This window comes from Choristoneura fumiferana, chromosome 17, assembly GCF_025370935.1.
Source record: "Choristoneura fumiferana chromosome 17, NRCan_CFum_1, whole genome shotgun sequence".
NCBI classification, from domain to species: Eukaryota; Metazoa; Arthropoda; class Insecta; order Lepidoptera; family Tortricidae; genus Choristoneura; species Choristoneura fumiferana.
The window spans coordinates 2,954,650-2,976,490 of record NC_133488.1 but is presented as its reverse complement, the minus strand read 5'-3'; the positions used below and the strand labels follow the sequence as shown (position 1 = coordinate 2,976,490).

At 37.0% G+C, this 21,841-nt stretch overlaps 2 protein-coding genes and 1 non-coding gene across 7 annotated transcripts in view; all 3 read right to left on the bottom strand.

The window, feature by feature from the left end:
* Camta (Calmodulin-binding transcription activator) overlaps positions 1 to 21,841 on the bottom strand; it is a 176,028-nt gene that overhangs the window by 141,412 nt on the left and 12,775 nt on the right. The window lies entirely within an intron of this gene.
* Positions 8,617 to 11,741, bottom strand: Efr (ER GDP-fucose transporter). The gene is made up of 2 exons (XM_074100070.1): positions 11,615 to 11,741; positions 8,617 to 10,936 (listed from the first exon to the last, which is right to left on the bottom strand). Exon 2 carries the CDS (start codon positions 10,926 to 10,928, stop codon positions 9,912 to 9,914), a length of 1,017 nt encoding a protein of 338 aa, XP_073956171.1. The 5' UTR covers positions 10,929 to 10,936; positions 11,615 to 11,741; the 3' UTR covers positions 8,617 to 9,911.
* TRNAE-CUC (transfer RNA glutamic acid (anticodon CUC)) lies at positions 11,245 to 11,316 on the bottom strand. Its single transcript has one exon. It is a non-coding gene; the product is annotated as a tRNA-Glu (tRNA).

The window sequence follows — 21,841 nt, the reverse complement described above, 5'->3', positions numbered from 1 at the left end:
CAAATTGATAGGCCACTATGGGTTTTAGGGCATATGCTAGCTTGCTATGATTCTGGAACCCATGGAGTCGCATGGAATGGCGTTTGTTAATACGTCTGTTGCTTATACATATAATCAAATATAGGTATTATGATCTGCTAGTTGCGGCATTTTACATTTTTCTTGGCAATGACCACCTTTTTGAAAACGCTAGTATTATAAAAGAAACCTATAATAGAGCCCCTTGCGGTCTGTAACCCCCGCGACCAAAGAAAAGGTGTTATAAGTTTGATGCCAAAATGTGTCTGTATACATGTGGTGTTGTAGGTCTCGAACTGTAGTTCTGGACAGATTTCGATACGATTTTTTTAAACTATAAGCGAGTTTTCTTGCGACGGTTCTTAGCTATGTTTCATAAGATGTTAAACCATTTTTAGGGTTCCGGAGCAAAAATGGCAAAAACGGAACCCTTATAGTTTCGCCATGTCTGTCTGTCTGTCTGTCCGTCCGCGGCTTTGCTCAGGGACTATCAATGCTAGAAAGCAGTAATTTTGCACGGATATATATGTAAACTATGCCGACAAAATCTTAGGGTACCTCACATAGACGTAAAGTGGGGTGATTTTTTTTTCTCATCCAAACCTATAGTGTGGGGTATCGTTAGATAGGTCTTTTAAAACCATTAGGGGTTTGCTAAGACGATTTTTCGATTCAGTGATTTGTTTACGAAATATTTAACTTTAAAGTGCAAATTTTCATGAAAACCGAGCGTCCCCCCCTCTAAAATCTAAACCGGAGGGTGGAAAATTTTGAAAAAATTCAGGATGGTAGTAAATATACCAAACTTTCAAGGAAAACTATAAAGGCTAAGTTTGCTAGAGAATTATTAGTAGTAAACTAGCTTACCTAAATAGCAGCCTAAGGTATAAAATATACCTTAAACTTGGAAGATTCCGTATAAAATACGAAATCCTTAGAAAAACATTACTTATTTTTTTCGTATTGGCTACGGTACCCTATTTTGGGCGTGTCCGACACGCTCTTGGCCGGTTTTTGAATTTAAAGTTACGTTTTTTTTTAGAAAAATATGGCGCTGTCCATTGGAGGACAATTTTGCCAGTGTCTAGTAAGTTTTGCCGTTGTACGGTAAAAAATCTAGAAATCGAAATATGAGACGTAATGTTGGATGAACGATGACAGCGCGAAATCCATCAAAAAACTCTAAAGTTACGTTAGGTTATCATTTGTCGTGTCATGTTAATAATCAAGCACAGAGTAAGTACAGTCGCCATTAGCCTATTATGAGATAGCTCTCCACTATCAGCAAATAGCCACGTTTCCATTATAAAAAACTAAAAACCCTGAAAAGCTTCCCTCGCTTCTATATAAAAGCATACAAGCCAATAAAAAATCTTCACAGCAAGCAAACATTAAGACTAGGAGGTGAAAACTGGACGATTTTTGGCAACATTCGTCAAGAATGTCTCCCTCGACAACACAAACACAATTTACCACCCATACAGCGAAAATAGAACCTTACTGCCTGACGATAAGAAACCCCCAACTCCCTATAATATTGAAGCACTCGCAATGCTCCAACTTGTTGAAATTCCGTCGTCGTCCGCTCGACGCTGCAATTTTGAGCACCCCGTGAAATTGTACTTGACTTGTAACACCGTAGCATTGAGTGCATTCTCGCGTGGTTTTGTGTTAATAAACTGCAGTTGTGAAATAGTGAGAGGAGGAAATTCTGCTGCCCAGGCTTTTGCTCCAGCGGCCACTAATTCTGTGGGCAATCGTGGCCCAACGGATAAGACATTCCCAGCCTTTAAATCTAGTTAAAGTATTTCGAGTTTTTCGGTAATTTACGATGTGGTCAGTCTTTGGTGCCCATGTTTTTTGCTAACAGGGTTAAAAATTTAAATCCTGCTTGTGACTGTGACGTAGCAGAGATAAACGCAAGGAGTTTATTTAGTAACGGTTTGGATTATTTGCTGCGCGGAATATGCGATCTCTTACACGCTCAGAGGAAAGTCCATCATCCACCATCCACCACCACCATCCACCATCCACCGTCCACCATCTTGCTCGCTAATCCTACCGTGAAGCAGCAGTGCTTGCACTGTTGTGTTTCGGCGTGGAGAGTAAGACAGCCGGTGAAATTACTGGCACTTGAGGTATTCTATCTTAGGCCTCTAGGTTGGCAACGCATCTGCAATACCCCTGGTGTTGCAGATATTTATGGGCGGTGGTGATCTCTTACCATCAGGAGACCCACTTGCTCGTTTTCCATCCAGTCGAATAAAAAAAAAGTTTTTTACTATTAATTGAAGCATACCCTAGACACAGATAGGTAACCTATGGATATCTACAAAAAATAACGTTACTGAACAACGCTCAGTCTACCTCTGGAGCTAGAGACTTGAAAATAAGCAGCCATATTTCCTGATTTCATAGAAGGTGGATTTGACATTGTTTTTTTTTCAAAATCCCGATACGAAGCTAGCAATTTTTTTTTATGTATCATATTGTGTTATTCTTTCCTATCCTTAACAATGACGCATCTACAAATTCGAACAGATAAGTCGAATCCATACTAATATTATAAATTCGAAAGTGTGTGTGTTTGTATGTTTGTATGCTTGTCCATCTTTCACGTCGAAACGGAGCGACGAATCGACGTGATTTTTGGATATTTGATAGAGAAAGTTTATGGGCCATAGAGCCTGACAGGCTACTTTTTATCCCGGAAAAATACACAGTTCCCGAGGGAACAGCGCGCGATAAACGAATTCCACGCGGGCGGAGCCGCGGGCAAAAGCTATTATCATAATAATTTCATAATGTTACTAAAGATGTCGTTATGTCCGTAGAACATAAATTTTATCAAGATGAGCATTCGTTTTATCTGCACAGTCTGAAATCGCTACGATATATCGTTACATGTGTAGCAAGCTTAAAACTGTAGGTAGGTTATGTTAACTTCCACTTATACCTAGGTATGCCTACTCGCCATAATCAAAACCTTACAGCCAGTTATAGACTTAACATAATGGAATTAGATTGTTTATTTAATAACGTCATGTTGTATGTTACGACTCTTTCAAACTAAATACTATTTTTTACTTACCTACGATAATTTGTCCGTGATACTCCCGACCTCGTCGCAAATGTATAATGTATACATAACTAGCTAGATATTGCATGACTCGACAGTTTCATTATCTTCTGATATAACTTATGTTTTGAATTATCTGGTAGGTACGCTAAATAGCGTCATGTCTAAAATTTCAATTTAATTAAATCTTAAATTGCCGAACCGATTTTGACAAAAAAAATCCAATCGAAGTTATCAGTCAATGGATTTTTAGAAATTTAAAAATAATACTTGTTTTTTAAGCTGGATAAAAAGCAATTAAGCAATATCGATTAAGCATTTTATTATTTATTGCGAATTCTATCTATAAATAGAATTTAAAATGATAAACAATAACTCCGCTGGCTACAGTGACTAGTGTACAGTCACGTCTAAAAATATGTATACAAAAACAAGGTTGCATAAATATGTAGTCATACATTGTATCAAAAATATGTATCTATTACTGACACCAAAAAATTGTATTCATTAAACTTTTTCAGTATTATGTAATCACAAAATGCTTCAGAAAGTTGCATACTTAAATAAATTCCATTTAAATGTATCCACCTCGTAGGCAAAAATAAGTATACATGAATGGGTTCCATATACATATAACCACACCAATTTGGCAAATATTTGTATACGGGTAAGGCCGCGAATTTTGACCAATTTGTTCGTTTCAAATTTGGAACGCTGATAAAAAAAAACTGATAACACCTAGATGTTTAATTTTTTTTTTATTATATGACACAATATAAATTCTCAAGGTCGCAAATGACATAATTGATTTAAACCCTTTTAAAAAAAATAATAAAAATATATTACCGTCCAAAACGTAACGAAAATTGACTATTTTTTTTGACCACGAGTACTAAATACCTTATTATTTTCATGCTATTTAACTTCTCATGATCATGATTTTTGTTTAAACAAAATTTTATGATATAACGATAGTCCTACCGATTGCGGAATCATGATAATCAAATAATTTTCATGTTTTATATTTATTTCTTTTCACGTGCCAAAAAACCACGTTTTCGTTACGAATACTTAGGTGACGCTTAATTAAGCTACCTTTAACGCCAATTTCGGTAGAAATTTGTTTTTGTACACTGGCAACTAATACTCTAATAGGGCAACATCGATGAGATAAATAAATCTCATCAGTTTGTTGACAAACAGCCATCAAAAGTGACGCGGCGGTTTTTTTTCGAAAAAACGTCGAAAGTGCTTGTTCGATTTTAAGGGTAAGTAGTGATTATTTTTAACTGGTTGTTTTTTCATACGATAGGGTAATCTTTTCCATGTAAGTGGCATTTGTTATTATGTTCAAAATGTCGTTATTCGCCATGATAAACGATTTTTTGTATAAAATACGTTACACTTTCGTTACGATTACGTTACATTTTTACAAAATGCTACGTATTTTGTACATAACGTAACGAAAAAATGTGGTAAAGGGAAGTTCACACAGAAAAATTCTAACTTACACCAGTTTATTATTAGGTTTCCAATGACTGCACGCACAGTAAGTTAGTTAGATGGATATTTTGAAGTTAAATAAATTTTAATCTGTAGGTGCAGGGATCGGCACAAGAGAATTGTGGCGAGTTCTGTGTTCACGTCTTGCTACATGCATAGCGTATTTAAAGTGAGAGACAAACGGAGAGATTCACTTACCTACTTAGTTCATTTGTTACCTAAACTTAATAATTATAATAATTTATTTCCAAAAACATCTTTTTACATTGTCCACTTAACTAAGATACTACTTCCTAAATTGGTAAAACCTGTGATTTAGGGTTTTGGCCATTTCTTTGAGGTATTTAATAGCTTGTACAGTCGAAGTCACAAGCATGCTCACAACTAGGTGGTAGGACCTTGTGCAAGGTCCGCCCGGATTGCTACCACCATCTTCCTCGCTAATCCTGCCGTGAAGCAGCAGTGCTTGCACTGTTGTGTTTCGGCGTGGTGAGTAAGACAGCCGGTGAAATTACTGGCACGTGAGGTATCCCATCATAGGCCTCTAGGTTCGCAACGCGTCTGCAATACCCCTGGCGTTGCAGATTTTTATGGGCGGTGGTGATCTCTTACTCATTTGATCGTTTGCCATCCAGTCGAATAAAAAAAAAACCACATCCAAATTCGTTATGCTTATAAATGTACACCTTATTGTCAGTGTTAGAGAGGCATGTAAAGATACACTTTTGGAAAGATGTTCGTCAACTAGAGGGTACTGCTACTTCCACATTCTCATGTTTAGCTCTATAGATCTCATATAGGACAGATTTAAGATCAGTATCGTCAGAAAGTTCTAGTAAAAATAAAAACTTCACTATTATATGACATGTATTTTTTTTTCATACATACGTTATCTAATGGGAATTTTTACCAGTTTGATCTAGGCTTTATAAAAATTTGCGTTACGTTTTATGGTAACGTCGCGTATTTTTTTTTATGTTATTTCTATGTCACATTGGTTAAAATTCGCGGCCTTACCCATACGCCGTTTGATTCATAAATATGTAAACACGATTTGATATTTTGATTCGTTTTGAAGAATTACTGTTTTGTTAAGATTACATGTCTGTCTCTTTCGTAACCTGCATGCGGGCAGGGACATACATACTACGAATCCATACTCCATTAAAATAATATTATATACTGGTGACCCGTTCCGGCACAACACGGTTACGGTATACATAGACACCGTGAATCACACTATTTATTTGTGAAAACCGCATCAAAATCCGTTGCGTAGTTTGAAAGATCTAAGCGTACAGACAAAAAAAGCGACTTTGTTTTATACTATGGAGTGATGAATTGAAAGTAACTCTGTCTGTTCCGGTATCACGTCGAAACCGACTGGTTTCGACTGTCAAGGGGCTGAACATAGGGTACTTAGTTTTTATCTCCAAAAGCAACCCTTAAGGGGAGAAAATGGGGGATGAACTGACTGGAGTGAGCTGGATGAAATTTGGTATGGATATATTTAATTTTTTATACACCATCAAGATCACCAAATACTTGGAAACGTCCAGAGTGGTCATTAATATCGACTAAGCCAAAGCGATCAAGTTGTTCGGGTCATCCACTAACAATTAACAATATAATTAAAATAAAAACAAAAAAATGCTTAGTGCACCTTTCTGAGAATGACCCTAAACTGAAATACTCAATATTTACAAGTCAATTCAATCTAAGGACTGTCAAGTGCGTCATAGAATAATCGTGAGATAGACGTATGCAGTGACAAGTCCGCACTGTTTTCGTGAATTGTCAAATCAGGTAAATATACAACTTACGATTCTATGCCAGTCAGACAATAGTTATTTGTGCAACAAGAGAGCAAAGTTGTTTTTTGTTGCGAGTGTTGATTTTGAATCCCGAGTAAGCGAAGGATTCTATAATTGAATCACGAGCGTTAGCGAGTGATTCTAGGTTAGAATCCTGAGATCAGCAAGGGATTGAAATACACGAGATGCAAAAAAACTTTGGTCTCGTGTGACACATACAATTTTTCACCTCAGCAGCGAGAACATAATTTAAATGTAACATAAGAATAAAACCACATATACCTACCTGTTCACAAAACAAACATATTTTTTAAAAATAGAATCCGATTATTATCAAATATAATAATTACATTTAAAACCATAAAAAGAGTCCAGTAGCTACAATACAAATCGCATACTCATAACATGCAATCTTAACTTCTTGTACTAATGTCACACTTATTTTTTAATACTGCAAAAAGCCTCATCTCGGGGTAATTGAAAAGGTTGAACAGTTAAACCGTTAAATATGATTTTTATTAAGATTTCTATTACATAAACATAAATAGATTTTTTAAAAAATCATTCAATTTAACACATAATAATTATACTGAAGAGGCCGTATACGGAATTCTTTTATAAAAAAAAAACAAAAGAAGCGGCTTTCGTGCAACGAGGTTGCATACTTTATTAAAAGATCGGGAAAATTTACATTTTGGAAATATTTCGATATATTTTTAATACCAAAAATTTAATTTAAGTTTGTAATCGACAAATTTGATCCTATCTCTTGCTTTTTTCGAGTTGAAGTGAAATGACAGATCAAAGTAAAGTTCAAATATTTGGAATTCAGTGAGTACCTAGACCCAACACTGTACTCAGCATTTAAAAAAAATAATTAAAAAGTTACTTTGTCTCACGGAGTGAGCAAAATGCGATTTTGCTCACTGATTTCTCATAGCAAAACCTGCCTGTTTGAGGTGCTGAGGTGAAAAGTTTGTTGTTGCAGTCTGGATACATATTTATGAATCAAACGGCGTATACAAATATTTGCCAAATTGGTGTGGTTATATGTATATGGGACCCATTCATGTATACTTATTTTTGCCTACGAGGTGGATACATTTAAATGGAATTTATTTAAGTATGCAACTTTCTGAAGCATTTTGTGATTACATAATACTGAAACAGTTTAATGAATACAATTTTTTGGTGTCAGTAATAGATACATATTTATGATGAAAATGTGTGGCTACATATTTTTCAATTTTTTTTGTGTATACATACTTTTAGACGTGACTGTACACCACAAAGTTTTTGAACAAGGACTACAGTTGTTGACCCTTTCCTTGTCCAACAATATTAACTTTATTGGAAAATGTACGCAAACAGTAGCAACATATCAAAAAGATAGCCACGAGTGGTAAAAAAAAAAATTTTTTAGGGCGTCGGGGAACAAAAAACAATTTTTAAAAACAAGATTTTCAATTAATTTATTAACAAGTTATAAGCGCTTAATACACCTTAGACCTTGGTCACACAATTCCCATTCATTATTACAATCAACTTTGAGCTACGCGAGATTGGGTACAATCGATTCCGAAATATCAAAAATTATTGATACAACTTTTTACAATTAAAGTAGTTTGCTAATTTCATTCGAAATTCGAAACAGACGATCAGTTTTCTTATTGTTTCTCATATATATATTGGGTCATGGACAGGAACCAATAATGGAATATTTTTTCCGCTAACCCAATATTAAGAAACGGACGCTACTTTTTCTGAAAATAATAACACTTATGTACAGATAACTGATGATCATAACTGGTAAGTTCATGAATGGTGAGCTATAAGGCATTGAATCCTTGCTGTCCATTACTGGATACTACTGTGCTTAACATGTCCATGATTGGTGCCGTCACCCTATGAGTCTTCAGGAAAACGTGAGGAAAACGAAGAAAACCGACGTCATTAACATTCTATTTGTACTGAAGGTACTTGTTCATTAATACAAGTTTATACTTTTGTGTCTGGAGTTCATTCACAATCGCACATTATATTGTACCGTGATTGTACCTATTTATAGTAGATTATTCAATAAAAAATTGCTGTTGTCACTTTGCAATTAAGTAGATAGGCTGATAACATATTAAAATTATCGACACAAAATAACCTGAAAACAATTTTCGCAAGCGAATTTTTACTGCTTTTTCTTTAAAAAAATATACTGTTATGCATCCGGCATAATCTGTGAGTGTGAGTAGTTTTATTTAACTTTTGTGGCTGACGAAGACAAAAATATTTTTATTATCTGCTTACAGTTATAAATAACAAACTTGTAACGTAGCCTTAATATGTAATGTAGTAATATGTAATGTAGGGGTCTGACACAAAATTAGTGTAGGTATTACTTGATTTGAAAGTACAGTCAGTGCCAAAAATAAGTGATCATTTTTAAAACATGCCGCTATAACATAACCAGGTGCCAACTGCGATACGACATTGTTAAACATGTGATATAGCGACAAAGTACAAAAATGACCATTGATTTTTTAATCTCAATGGATTGTTAGATATTTTAATTGTGATAGTTTTGATTTAAAAGTCATCACAACTAGTATGAAATTCAAAGCATAATATCACTATCACTATTGCGTATTTACATCTATTATAAAATATATTATATTATTTATTCTTGTATTACTTTAGCTACAGTTATTACAATCGTCAGTGTGACTAGCAAACAATAGTACAATAATAATCAAAACTACATTAAAACTGGTTGGAAAAATAATTATTATTTCGTCAAATGTTTGTAAAAAGTGGAATATGTATGTTAATAATAAAAATAGACAACACATACATACAAAAATATACTTATATGACGAGACTTAACAGGTATGGAGACCAAGTTGAGAGCGAAATTATATCTCTTTTAAAAGCATACTATGAAAATAACAGATTTCAATATTATGGCGTAGAGATTAAATCAGGTTAACTGTCACAAATTCTTAACGTAAAATGCTTGAAAATGGCGACAATTTTGTACACAGTTTTAATTATGCTTCTGTTAATTACCTATAATTGGTACATATAATATTATTATAGCTTTAGAAGTGAAAAATTCAAGAAAGTCCCTTCTTGCATGGACACAGTTACATAAAACTAATGTAAGTAAAATAGTCATTTTTTCTTATTTAGGGCACGATACAATACAACCACATACAAAAGAAGTTTTATTTTGGGACTAGGTCAATTAATGTAAATTGTCTCACGGATAAGTTAATTTAACATGTATTTTAATTTAACTCTGTCATAAATATATCATAGTGAGGTTTTCTAGATAATTCACGACACGAAATATCTCTGGCAAGTTTCAGTATCGTGAGGTCCGTTTGAGGTTACGGTCTTGCCTGCGATTGGCTCATTTAGCTATTCAACCAATCACAAACGTGATGTAAATGTCAAAGAACTAGCCTATTTGAAATATCCTTATTTTTCACAACCTGACTCTCTTACTTCTTCTTCTTCTCATCAACCTTAGCCGGCATGAACACGGCAATGCACTTCTGCAAAATCTCGGTGAATATCAGCGTACCGATAAACACAAGCAGCGTGCCTACCCAATGTCCAACAGTGAAGGGGTTCTTAAAATACACTATAGAGAACAGTAGTGATACAAACTTACGAAGCGTCACAGTCAAAGTGACCGTTAGTGATGTACACTCGGTCGTCAGCACATACACGGCACTGATACAGAGTCCTTGTGTCACTACGTACAGAACCAAATAGATAACCTGCCGCGGCAGCGTTACCCCAAGAACATCTACTAATGGCGTCTCAGTAGCCAACTTTATATGTCCAATCAAATTGGGAGCTGTAGGCAACCAGAATACCAAAGGAAGTAAATGAGTGTAATAAAGAGCTTCCCACGGATGCTTCCCAAATTTGGAGTACAGTGACTCTTGGAATATACCCATTCTTGCGGATACGAAGAGCGCGAAGGTTAGGATTCCGATGCCAAGGCACCACCATAACCAATCAACGAACTTCAACCTTTCTTCCTCGGTTGCATCTTCGTGAGTTTCTCTAGGAGCCTTTACTTCTCCACTGGATTGTATCGTGCATATCGCAATGCCAGCCGATATCATGAACACAGCCAAGTATTTGAGGCCAGGGTATTGTTTCTTCAGTATCCACACTCCCATAGCCATGTTCGCCATCAGAGAACCAGCTCTGAAGATCATGTGCAAAGGCATGGAAATGTTGAAGTCAAATGCATAGTTGTTGGCTACACTACTTGTCCAGAAAAAACCTACTAAGAGTAGGTATTGTTTGAATGGAATGTTTCGCTTTGCTGTACCGAATTTGCCAACGGTACAAAATCCTACTAATGCAATGAATAGGAACTGTAGGAATGTCACTAAGTTTCCCGCTCCAGGGTCCTCCTTTACAACCAGTTCGAGGAATACTACGTTGGAACAGCATCCAACGAAGACCATAGTGATACCCAAAGCTGCCTTGATATTCATCTTGATATCTGAAAAAAGTTAGGAAAATAATGAATTCGTACATTATACCTACTACTAAAAAGAAAATAGGCCACACGAGTTTTAAAATGAGAAGACCAATAAATTTAAATATATTTCTTTATAACATTCCTTGTCTAAATATACACAGTACCTTACCTACACAATACTTTTAATTTAAAAAAAAAAACAGTTTTTTTTTATCAAAAACGCAAATATATTTTTGATTTCTTTTTACCGATGAAACTCAAGTGGCCCTTATTTTCTTTTGACTAGTATAATATTAATGAATAAAAAAATAAAAAAACACAAAAAGCTATTCCGATACCGGGAATCGAACCCGAGCCTCCTGGGTGAGAGCCAGGTATCCTAGCCACTAGACCATATCGGATATTATACAACAGTACAAAATTTTGTATCAGATACAACATAGCAAATAACCTACCTAAACAATAGGTCAATCGATAATTTTGTAATATAAATTCACTCATTTCATAAAAAAAGAACTGTAGCGAATATAAATCAAAATGCGACTTCCGAAACTAAAAACATTCATTACTCACTTCACGCACACATTCAAGAACAGAAACGTCGGAACAAAGTAACAAGGTTAGAAATGTATATCTGAGTAAATACACCGCTTGTATTGATTAAAATAGTGTTGGTGCTAATATTAAAGTAATACTTACATAGCGAGTCCAATTTAACTTCAATAAACACTGATTTCACGTTTAAATTGTCATTATTGACAGTCAACACGTTTGACACCGTTGGCGACTGTTGCACTAGTGTGTGTGATAACAGAATCGCTCGGTCGGTGTAGTTGTGACCGTGGCCTCGAATCCAATACGCATGCGCTATGCACTCGGTCGGTAAAGCTGTCGCGCGGTTTGTTTACACATCTCAAACAAAGATGGCACTGTTCATAACAATAGCTACTTATTTTGATATTTAATTTTGAACTGGCAAAATACTTATAAGTTACCAAAGTCGACTAAGTACGATGAACAATTATTATTCAAATATTAAGTACTTACTAAAATAAAAAAGGAAACAAAATAAATAAATATACCAACTATAAAAAGAAAACACCATCTAATATAGGCCCTCCTGCGGCATAGATCCCAACACACTGGCGGCATACCTCTCTGTATGTACAGTCAGAGAAATTTTAAGTACTTACTTAAAATATTTTTTTGTTTACGTTAAATTCGTTTAGGTAACTGAGTAGGTGTCGTACAAATAAATCAAATAAAGAATATTTTTTATTATTTGCAACTCTTTGCACATACCTAAACTTACATATGAATTCCATTAAGAATAAACAAAGGTAAATAAAGTAATAAAATATTTAATGAAAATAAAATAAGACAGCAAATGCTTTGAAAACTAAAAATAGTAATTGTTGGCAGGATTACAATAAGTACCACAAAGGTACCAAAGTACTAGGTTAGTAGCTAATAAATGCAAGAAAACTACAATGAGAGTTACCTACCTCATCATCCCAGCCTATATACGTCCCACTGCTGGGCACAGGCCTCCTCTCAGAACAAGAGGGCTTGGGCCATAGTTCCCACGCGGGCCCAGTGCGGATTGGGAACTTCACACGCACCATTGAATTGCTTCGCAGGTTTGTGCAGGTTTCCTCACGATGTACCTACCTACCTACTCGTAGCCTAACCTAAAAGACAATCAACCTGAATAAACAGTACCGAAACACAAAACAATTCAAATAAACGACGGTAATAAAAATACAATACCTAAAGGATAACACATAATCCAGACAAATCACATATAACTTCTAACAAACTTAACCGACACAGTGGGCAAATTTGGAACTAGAGCCGCTTCATACTATTTATGACAAAATGTGTGTACAGTAGCGCCGACATAGAATGTCAATGATAAGTTGGTCGTGGTCAGACCCATGTTTAAGGGAAAGACCGATTTTGGCGGGCTCAGGGCCAATATGATATTATACTTGTTATTGCCATAAAATCGGATATGAATCATACTTTACTGCTGTTTTCGTGCGATGTTTTAATGACACGTTATTAGGCATGTATTCATATTTTGTGATTATTCTCCCGTAAAGCTGCCTGTCCACTGGAGCCGCGAGGCAGCGGAACGGAGCGAAAATAATGCATAGCGTAGTTTTTTTTTTGTCTTCCTGTTTTTCCATTCACGGAGCTTCGCTTCTTCGCTCGCGCTCGTTTCTCCGTCCCGCTTCCTTCCCGCTTTCTTCGCTCCGCTTCCCGATTTGGGATGATGGTTACCAACTCCCTGTCCACTAAAGAGGAGCGGCGATTTTATGATTTGGTGTAATTTTATCTCGCTCATAATCACGTGTCGCTCAAGTGGTTTGAACTACACATTATGCTATGCATGGCCACTCAAGCAGAGGATAGTGGGTTCAAACCCTGGCTTGCACCTCTGACTTTTACAAAATTCATATGGGAAATTTACATTTAAAATTTACAGGCAGTGAAGGAAAACATTGCGAGGAAACCTGCATAACCTATTTAGCAATTCAATGTTGTGTGTGAAGTTTGCAATCCGCACTGGGCCCGCGTGGTAACTACGGCCCAAGCCCTGAACTCCTGAGAGGAGGCCTGTGCCCAGCAGTGGGACGTATATAGGCTGAGATAACAGTGATGATGGATCATGAATGCGATCCCCAAATATTCACAGAAACACCCATTTCAAAATCGATCCCTCACAATCCCCAATCAGCTTCAATGTAAATAAGAACCAAACTTCCCTGCACCTTACAGCCAGTTACATCCTAGCTAATTCAATTATTCTGGCTGAGTGCGTCCGACTAACGATCTTATTGCACTAGGGGACTATTATTAAATTCTACTACGTGTGATGAAACTCGTTTTGTCTTCTTGTCGTTAGACAATGTGTTTAATGTACTGTGAAATTGGGTTCATTTTTGAACGAAAGATCTTCGAAACGTTTAATACTTTATTTAGTTTAAATTATATTAAGTGCATCATTTCGTGATATAATTAAGAGTAAGTATAAATTTAGTATTATACTCGTTGAAGAGCATAGTTGTCTGTTTTAAATACTTGGCTGTTTCTATGACTTCGTCTGGGGAACAATACAATTTTCCGGGATAAAAAAAAACCTATATCCTTTCGAGAGTCTCGAACTATCTTCATATCAAATTTCATTTTAATCGGTTCAGCGGTTTAAGCGTGAACAGGATAGACAGACTTAATTTCGCTTTTTATTATCTTACACTATAGTATTAGCAGGTATGGATTTTGAATTTGAGTATAAAGTATTTGAGGATTTTATGCAGATACTTATACAAAAAATACAATTACTGTTTCTACTGCCAGGACTGTACTATTATTGTTATTAATACTATTTTTTTTAAGTAGCCTGTATAGTGTCCCACTGCTGGGCAAAAGCCTCCCCTCTTGACCTCCACAACTCTCGTTCTGACGCAATGTCAGGCCAGTCCTTTGCGTACGTGTCCAGATCGTCCCGCCATCTCCTTCTCGGTCTGCCTCGATGTCGCTGGCCGTTCTCCGGCACCCACCAAGTAACTGTGCGAGCCCACCTTTGTGGGTGCATGCGACAGACGTGTCCAGCCCAGTCCCATTTTAGCTTAGCAGTCTTTTTCCCAACGTCGGTTATGCGTGTTTTTGAGCGCAACGTGGTGTTCCGGATTCTGTCCATCCGTTTCACACCTAATATGCTACGCTCTATCGCTCTTTGGCAAACCTGAAGTTTGGACTTTTGATTCTCAGTCAGGGACCATGTTTGTGCACCGTAGGTTAGGACGGGCAGGATACACATGTCGACGAGTTTTCGCTTAAGTGTTATTGGAAGGTTTCCCTTCATAAGCTGTTTCATGGACCAGTAGCTCTTCCAGGTGTTTTCGACTCGTCTTTCGACTATCATCGATTTGTTATCGATTAATACTATAATTATTCATAAAATTATACATGCACCACGATTGCTGTCATTGCTGTGCCCTTACAGGGTTCACGTTTGACTCTGTATTGACTTAATCTTAAGAACTATGTACCTACAACGTGAAATGCAATAAAATTTGAATTGAATTGAATTTAAAAAAAATTGTTTCAATAAAACTACAGTTTGATTAATTCGAGTTAACACTTGACAGATGGGCGTGCCTTCAGTCAATTTTCAACTTTGACGTCATACAAATAAAGCCAGTTTTAGTATACCGCCACCCACGTTTACAGATTATGTAAAAACTATTTTATTTGTATGACCTCAAAGTTGAAAATTTACTGAAGGCACGCCCATCTGTCAAGTGTTAACTCCAAGTAATCGTACCGTACTCTATTTCTGACTATTCCTAATTATTCTATTGTTATGTATTACCAATATACCGGGTGTGGCCTGTAATACGAGCAAAAAATTAAAACGTAGATCGTCCTCGTCAAACTGAACAAGATTAGTTCAGGGACTTTTAAAAATAATGGAGTCTTTGAATTTTCCTTTTTTCATACAAATTAAATACTGCTATCAATATACGCCATCCTAGAAGTCCTAGAACACAACTGACGTCGCCTGTCATGCTACAAACATCAATCATTTTGCTTTACATTGCTTCTTCGAATAAACTTAAGTGTATTAAAAAAATTAAAACTAATTATTTAAAAAAATTTAATGTTGTTCAGTTTGACGAGTATGATCTATGTTTTAATTATTTGCTGATATTACAGGCCACACCCGGTATAGAAAACTCAAATGTCAATTTTAAACATACTTACCTACATATATGTAGTATATAGAGGTTATAGAGAGAAAAACTGTACGATGTTCGCAAAAAAACGAGTAAAATGCAGTTCCAATCAGGGCTATCGTTTTATGTCTCACTAGATGGCGCATTGTTGCGTGAGGTTTTTAAGTATGGCTTTAAAAGTCTGTTATTACGGGCGTGAAAACAAAGTTTAGATTAGAATCATATTTAATACACCTTGAAACCTTACCATAAAAATATCGAGCATGCCACAGTGTTGCATAGTCCCCGTTTTGTTCGGAAAAAAGGGAGGACAAAGGTTTCCGAAAGACAAAACTGTCTCAAAACACAGACATTCATTGCCCCGCAACGCATATTTACCATAATTAATTTCAGATATTGCAAAATATTCACAAAATTATTCTAATTATAAATATGTAGCTCACCCAAAAACTATGAGGTTTGACATTTCGGAGACCTCACGCTACACTAGCGCCTCTAGTGGCGAATTCATACGCGATAGCCCTCATTGTCAATTCATTTCATTACAAAATCGCATCTTGTTCCATGTTCATTCCGAATTTAAATTCAAATTTCCGAACTGAAACGTCACAGCAAATACGAGCAGTCAAAAGCCAGCCGAGCCGCGAGTACGAGTGCTTCCCCTTCATTAACTCCATCTCTGTAACGATTTCCTCGTACTACAAAGAAAGAAAATAATAATGGAAAAACGCTTTCCCTTTTTCCGCCGATGAAAAGGAAAGAAAATATTTGGACACTTCGACAGGGCATTGACGAAATATCAGACGAAATCAATCCATTATCAACTTTGTTACTGTCACGCAAGATTCATTTGGAGCTGGGATTATTTTAGTTTATTTATGATGTAAGTCAGATTTAATAATAATGCACCCTGGATTAGCTTGATTTATGGCTGTATTCGAATGTATCAAAAGCGCGTTGACGTAAAAGAGCCTTCTTTTGAATTTAGAACTAAGCAACTTTTTGGTGGAGCGTTTACGAAGCATGATTGATGTAGCGGTTGTGCGTTTACGAAGTTAGGGAGGTGTGACCCAGTTCGAAGTTTTGGAGATCTTGTAGGCGTAATTATGAAAACATGACAGCATTTCAACCTTAATTTTGAAGTTTAGCTCATACAAAACACGATATTAAAAGTGTTCAACAAGAAGAGCTGTCTTAATTGAATACAGACTTTCGTTTCTATACATCTAACTAGACTTTACCCGCGTCTTCGCTCGCGTAAATCGTAACATATGGGAGTCAAATTGAAATTTGGAGATTTTACTAAACCATGTGAACTCCCAAAAATTACAAAGTGGTTTTCATTTACGTTTTATCACGAACACCCGTATAGAATTTCATGTCTTTAGCCTAAGTTGGGATTCCGTGTGTTATTCCTGAGATCCCTATCTGTACATCCAATCCAACCGTCCAGCCGTTTTTAGCGTCAGGATGCAGGTAGCTACAAACACACACTCGCAAACACGCACGCACACACGTAATCGAAAACTTTCACATGATATGATTATGATAATAGATAGATATTCTGAGCGGCAAAAAATCTGGCCCTCAAATAGGTTTATGCAGTCATAAGTAATTTTGTATGTAGAGTTGGCTAAATTTTGTGTCGCTAAGTATACATTACATATACGTTATAACCCTGTTTAATGGCAATACCTAGCTATGACGTCACTTATTATTTCCCAACACAACCAACTTAACTCAACTAAACATCTAATTTTACAATTAATTTAAAATTAATCTGATTTTTAACACTAATAAGATAAAGTGTTTTAAAATTATTGTTTTATGGTATCAACTACACCTTCCATTGCTGGTGTCTAATAGAAGATAATGGCAGGTCAAGACCCATTATAAAGATGTCTTGACACCGTTGCATAAATTTGTAACCCAAACTCAACTCTCTTGAGTCATATTTCTTGATTAAAACTCTAATAAGAACGGATAAATATCATCAGATCCGAGTCAAAATAACTTTAGTATTAGTTAGAGTTTACACGTAAATGTTATTGTCAGAAAGTATTGTTTTCTATGAACTATCCTACTGAATAATACTTACCTAGTGAGTGATGGAGTTGTTTTGTGCGAATGAGTAAGCTGGTTCTATCATAAGAGGAATAGAAAGCGATAGAGCTATTATTAATTATAGCTACGTATAGACGTAATACCTAGTTGCTACTATTTTGTTGCGCTTTTAATTTACCTGTGACATCTCTCTCCACATGTTTAGTTTAGTCTAGCTTTATAATTATTCTGTTGTATTCTTGGTTGCCCTGAAAACCTGGCATTTGCTGCATCCATTTTGGTGTTTTGTTAACTACTGTTATATTTAGATTAAGATTTCATGTACAAACTTTTTTAACACAAAATAAATCAATTCTATTCTAATTGTCTCATCATCATAATCATTATTATTAGCCGTAAGAGGTCCTCTGTTGAACACAGGTCTCCCCCATAGACCTCCACCTCCGTTGCTTCGGTTGGAAGCGGCCTGCTACCACCGTGAACCCGTGGCTTTAACCAAGTCGTCCGTCCATCTCGTTGGTGGACGTCCTACGCTGCGCTTGCCAACCCGCTTTACCGAGTTAAAGTTTCTTAAGAGAAGTTTCCCTGCCGGCCGCGCGGGCGCGTTATTTATTCGTTTGGGATATTGCTGTCTTTATCGCTTGTGACATAAGCGCTCGCAGCCGTCCCCCCATGCCTTCCGCAACGACGTCCGTAATTTATATCGAGATAGCTATAGGCTTTTCAAGATTTGGGCGGTTGAATTTAGGGTTTCGTTGTCCTCATATTATACGAAAAGTATAGCACAGATTTCAATGATATTTTACAATCAAGATATTTATAATATTTTCTATACCTGTGGTTTTTTCGATTTTTCGTCTGTAATTCTCGTGCAAAGTTGACATATTTTTTTTTGGCGACTTTTGAGCTCCTGTGATTCTGATATTACACATTTATATGAAAATCTGAAAAACCACAGGCATAGATAATTACGTCTAGTCCATACTTACAAAATTTCATCTATTTCTGTTGCCCAGTTTTCAAATGAGACCGGGACTACGTTTGTATGGAGAATGGCACGAAGAGACTTCTCTTAATTTGCGAAACTTTAAGTGCACTCAATCATAATTTGATTGCTTAGTAGCGACATCTCTTGTCTGGGTGAGCGGTTGGTTCCGAAAGAGTGTGACGTCTCTCGATGAGAGCGGAACATAGATGTCGCTAGTGCTGCTGCATAAGTAGCGTAGTAGAAATAAGCAACCTGAGATATGTATGCATAGGAAAAATTCGTGTTTAGATTCCTGTCCAGCGGTGGTGTAGGGATTATAGCACGCAGCACGGATTGCTGAGGACCTGGGTTCGATTCCCAGCGCTGGTCTCTTTTTCTGGTTTTTCTGTGCATCCATGTCTCAGTTTGTATTTTCGATATGGTTTCACGGGATACCCGTAAAAGCAACAAAATTTGGAGTTGAAATAAAAAATACAAAAATACTCCAAAAAAACCATTATATTAATAGTAGATAAATTAATAGGTACCATGTAAAATTTGACGCTATGACTGTATAGTTAAACCCTCAACTGGTACTTTATATGCGCTGCAGCGTGATATGTAAATACTAACAAATTAGTTTCTAACAGATTTCACATATTGCATTAATGTTACTTATTTCTAAAATAGTCACGTAGCGACATTGTCACGTTTGTCGCCAATTACAATATTTAGTCTAACGATCTCGTTAAATGCATCCTGACCAATTGTTCACGTCATCATTACCATCATCATCCCAGCCTATATACGTCCCACTGCTGGGCACAGGCCTCCTCTCAGACCGAGAGGGCTTGGGCCGTAGTTCCCACGCGAGCCCAGTGCGGATTGGAAACATAACACACACGATTGCACTTCTTCGCGAGGTTCCCTCATGTTGTTTTCCTTGACCGTAAAGCTCGTGGTAAATTTCAAATGTAATTTCGCACATGAATTTGTAAAAACTCAAACGTGCGAGCCGGGTTTGAACCCACGATCCTCTGCTTGAGAGGCGATAGGTCAAACCAGTAGGCCACCACGGCTCTCTGTTGTTCACGTACACTTGGTTAGTAATAAGGATGTTTAAATTATAATTTAAATCAATTCTACCAATATCACACACGCAGTCTCTAGCTAATTTTTCTAGTTACACTTTTAAATATTGTGTTTGTCGTCGGGCTCTGCTCTGTAAAATCGAATATTGTTAGTTAACTCCTCTGGTAATTTGTTGGGCTTACACGATACAGGCTCGACCTAGTGTGTGAACCACAGTTAAACTTTAGTTCATAAGTAGCATGGCGATTAATATTGTATTGTATACCTATCTCTATGACTGTGTAATCTATTTTGGTAAATAAATCATTATCTTATCTTATCTTATCTTATCTTATCTTATCTTATCTTATCTTATCTTATCTTATCTTATCTTATCTTATCTTATCTTATCTTATCTTATCTTATCTTATCTTATCTTATCTTATCTTATCTTATCTTATCTTATCTTATCTTATTATAATCCGTGGGGGCCAAGTGGTTGGACATATGGCATCTCCAGCAGCTAATCGCAAATTAGTCAATTATCTGTGAGTCAGTCAATCAAGCAATTACATGACAGATTTTGAACATGAAACTACCGTGAGACTCACTCATATTAAATGATATTATAACGGATAACACACGTCTAAAATGCGGGTAGTTGTGCGCCGGTGTTAGTTTCGTCGGACAGTCGTGCGAGCAGAGCGGTGGCGCGTAGTGTGCGTGTTGCGGCAGCCGCCGGTTCGCGTGCTCCTGAGAGGAAGAGCTACGAAATAGCCCGAAACCAGTCGAGCTAAACTCGGCTTAAGACGTGAGTTATCCGTTATATGTAATTTAATATACATGACAGATTATCATCTTTAGTTTGCATCTGCAACAGTTAAATTATAATAACTAGGTACAACTACACACTTTACTTAGAGACATCTAGTCTCTACCGGTTAATATGTAAGTTATTAATTAAAGAACTGAAAACCTGGAACAATTTTTTTTTATTCGACTGGATGGCAAACGAGCAAGTGGGTCTCCTGATGGCAAGAGATCACCACCGCCCATAAACATCTGCAACACCAGGGTTTTTTTTTATTGTACCATTTTGTCGGCATAGTTTACATATATATCCGTGCAAAATTACAGCTTTCTAGCATTGATAGTCCCTGAGCAAAGCCGCGGACGGACGGACAGACAGACAGACAGACATGGCGAAACTATAAGGGTTCCGTTTTTGCCATTTTGGCTGGATGTGGGGTGTCTGAGGTTTCCAGTTATTTAATTTACGCTCAGAGGGCTATGGAGAGGGCTATGCTCGGGGTTTCTCTGCGGGATAGAATTAGAAATGAGGATATCCGCAGTAGAACTAAGGTTACCGACATAGCCCGAAGAATTGCGAAACTAAAGTGGCAGTGGGCGGGGCACATTGCTCGCAGGACGGATGGCCGATGGGGCCAGAAGGTTCTCGAATGGCGTCCGCGGACCGGGAGACGAGCTGTCGGTAGGCCTCCAACAAGATGGAGCGACGACTTGGTTAAGATCGCGGGATCGCGGTGGATGCGGAAAGCACAAGACCGGTCTGAATGGAGAGCCTTGGGGGAGGCCTATGTCCAGCAGTGGACGTCTTTCGGCTGACATGATGATGATGAATTTACGCTTCGTATGCGCAGTTGAAAACAACAACCTGGTTTAGCATCATTTACAGGTATTAGCGACCATACCGCCCCTAGCCCATACCTTGCGCCCACCTCAGACCGTTCAAGCAATGCAATAACGTGCATTCCTAAATTCACACAATTGCTCTGCGACAATAGGCGGCGTTCACACTGAATCGGCCGCATACGCCGAATTGTACGAATATAACTGCGAGTGTGTTAACGCCTTAATGGTTTACGTGTGGTGATTGTGGCGAAGCGAGACTGCCCTGTTGTTGGAGAATTTGGTACTTGTTAACGCACGGTAACGCTTTGCGGAGTCGCACCAAAGCTTTAATTTAGGAGTTATTTCCACAAAATAGTATACCAATTTTTATTTTCTTGACGATATCTTTCTTTTCTCAGATTTCAATGCAATTTGGTGAATTGGTAA

Coding starts and splice junctions, on each gene's coding strand:
- Efr (XM_074100070.1), bottom strand. CDS start 10,928: ATGAATATCAAGGCAGCTTTGGGTATCACTATGGTCTTCGTTGGATGC.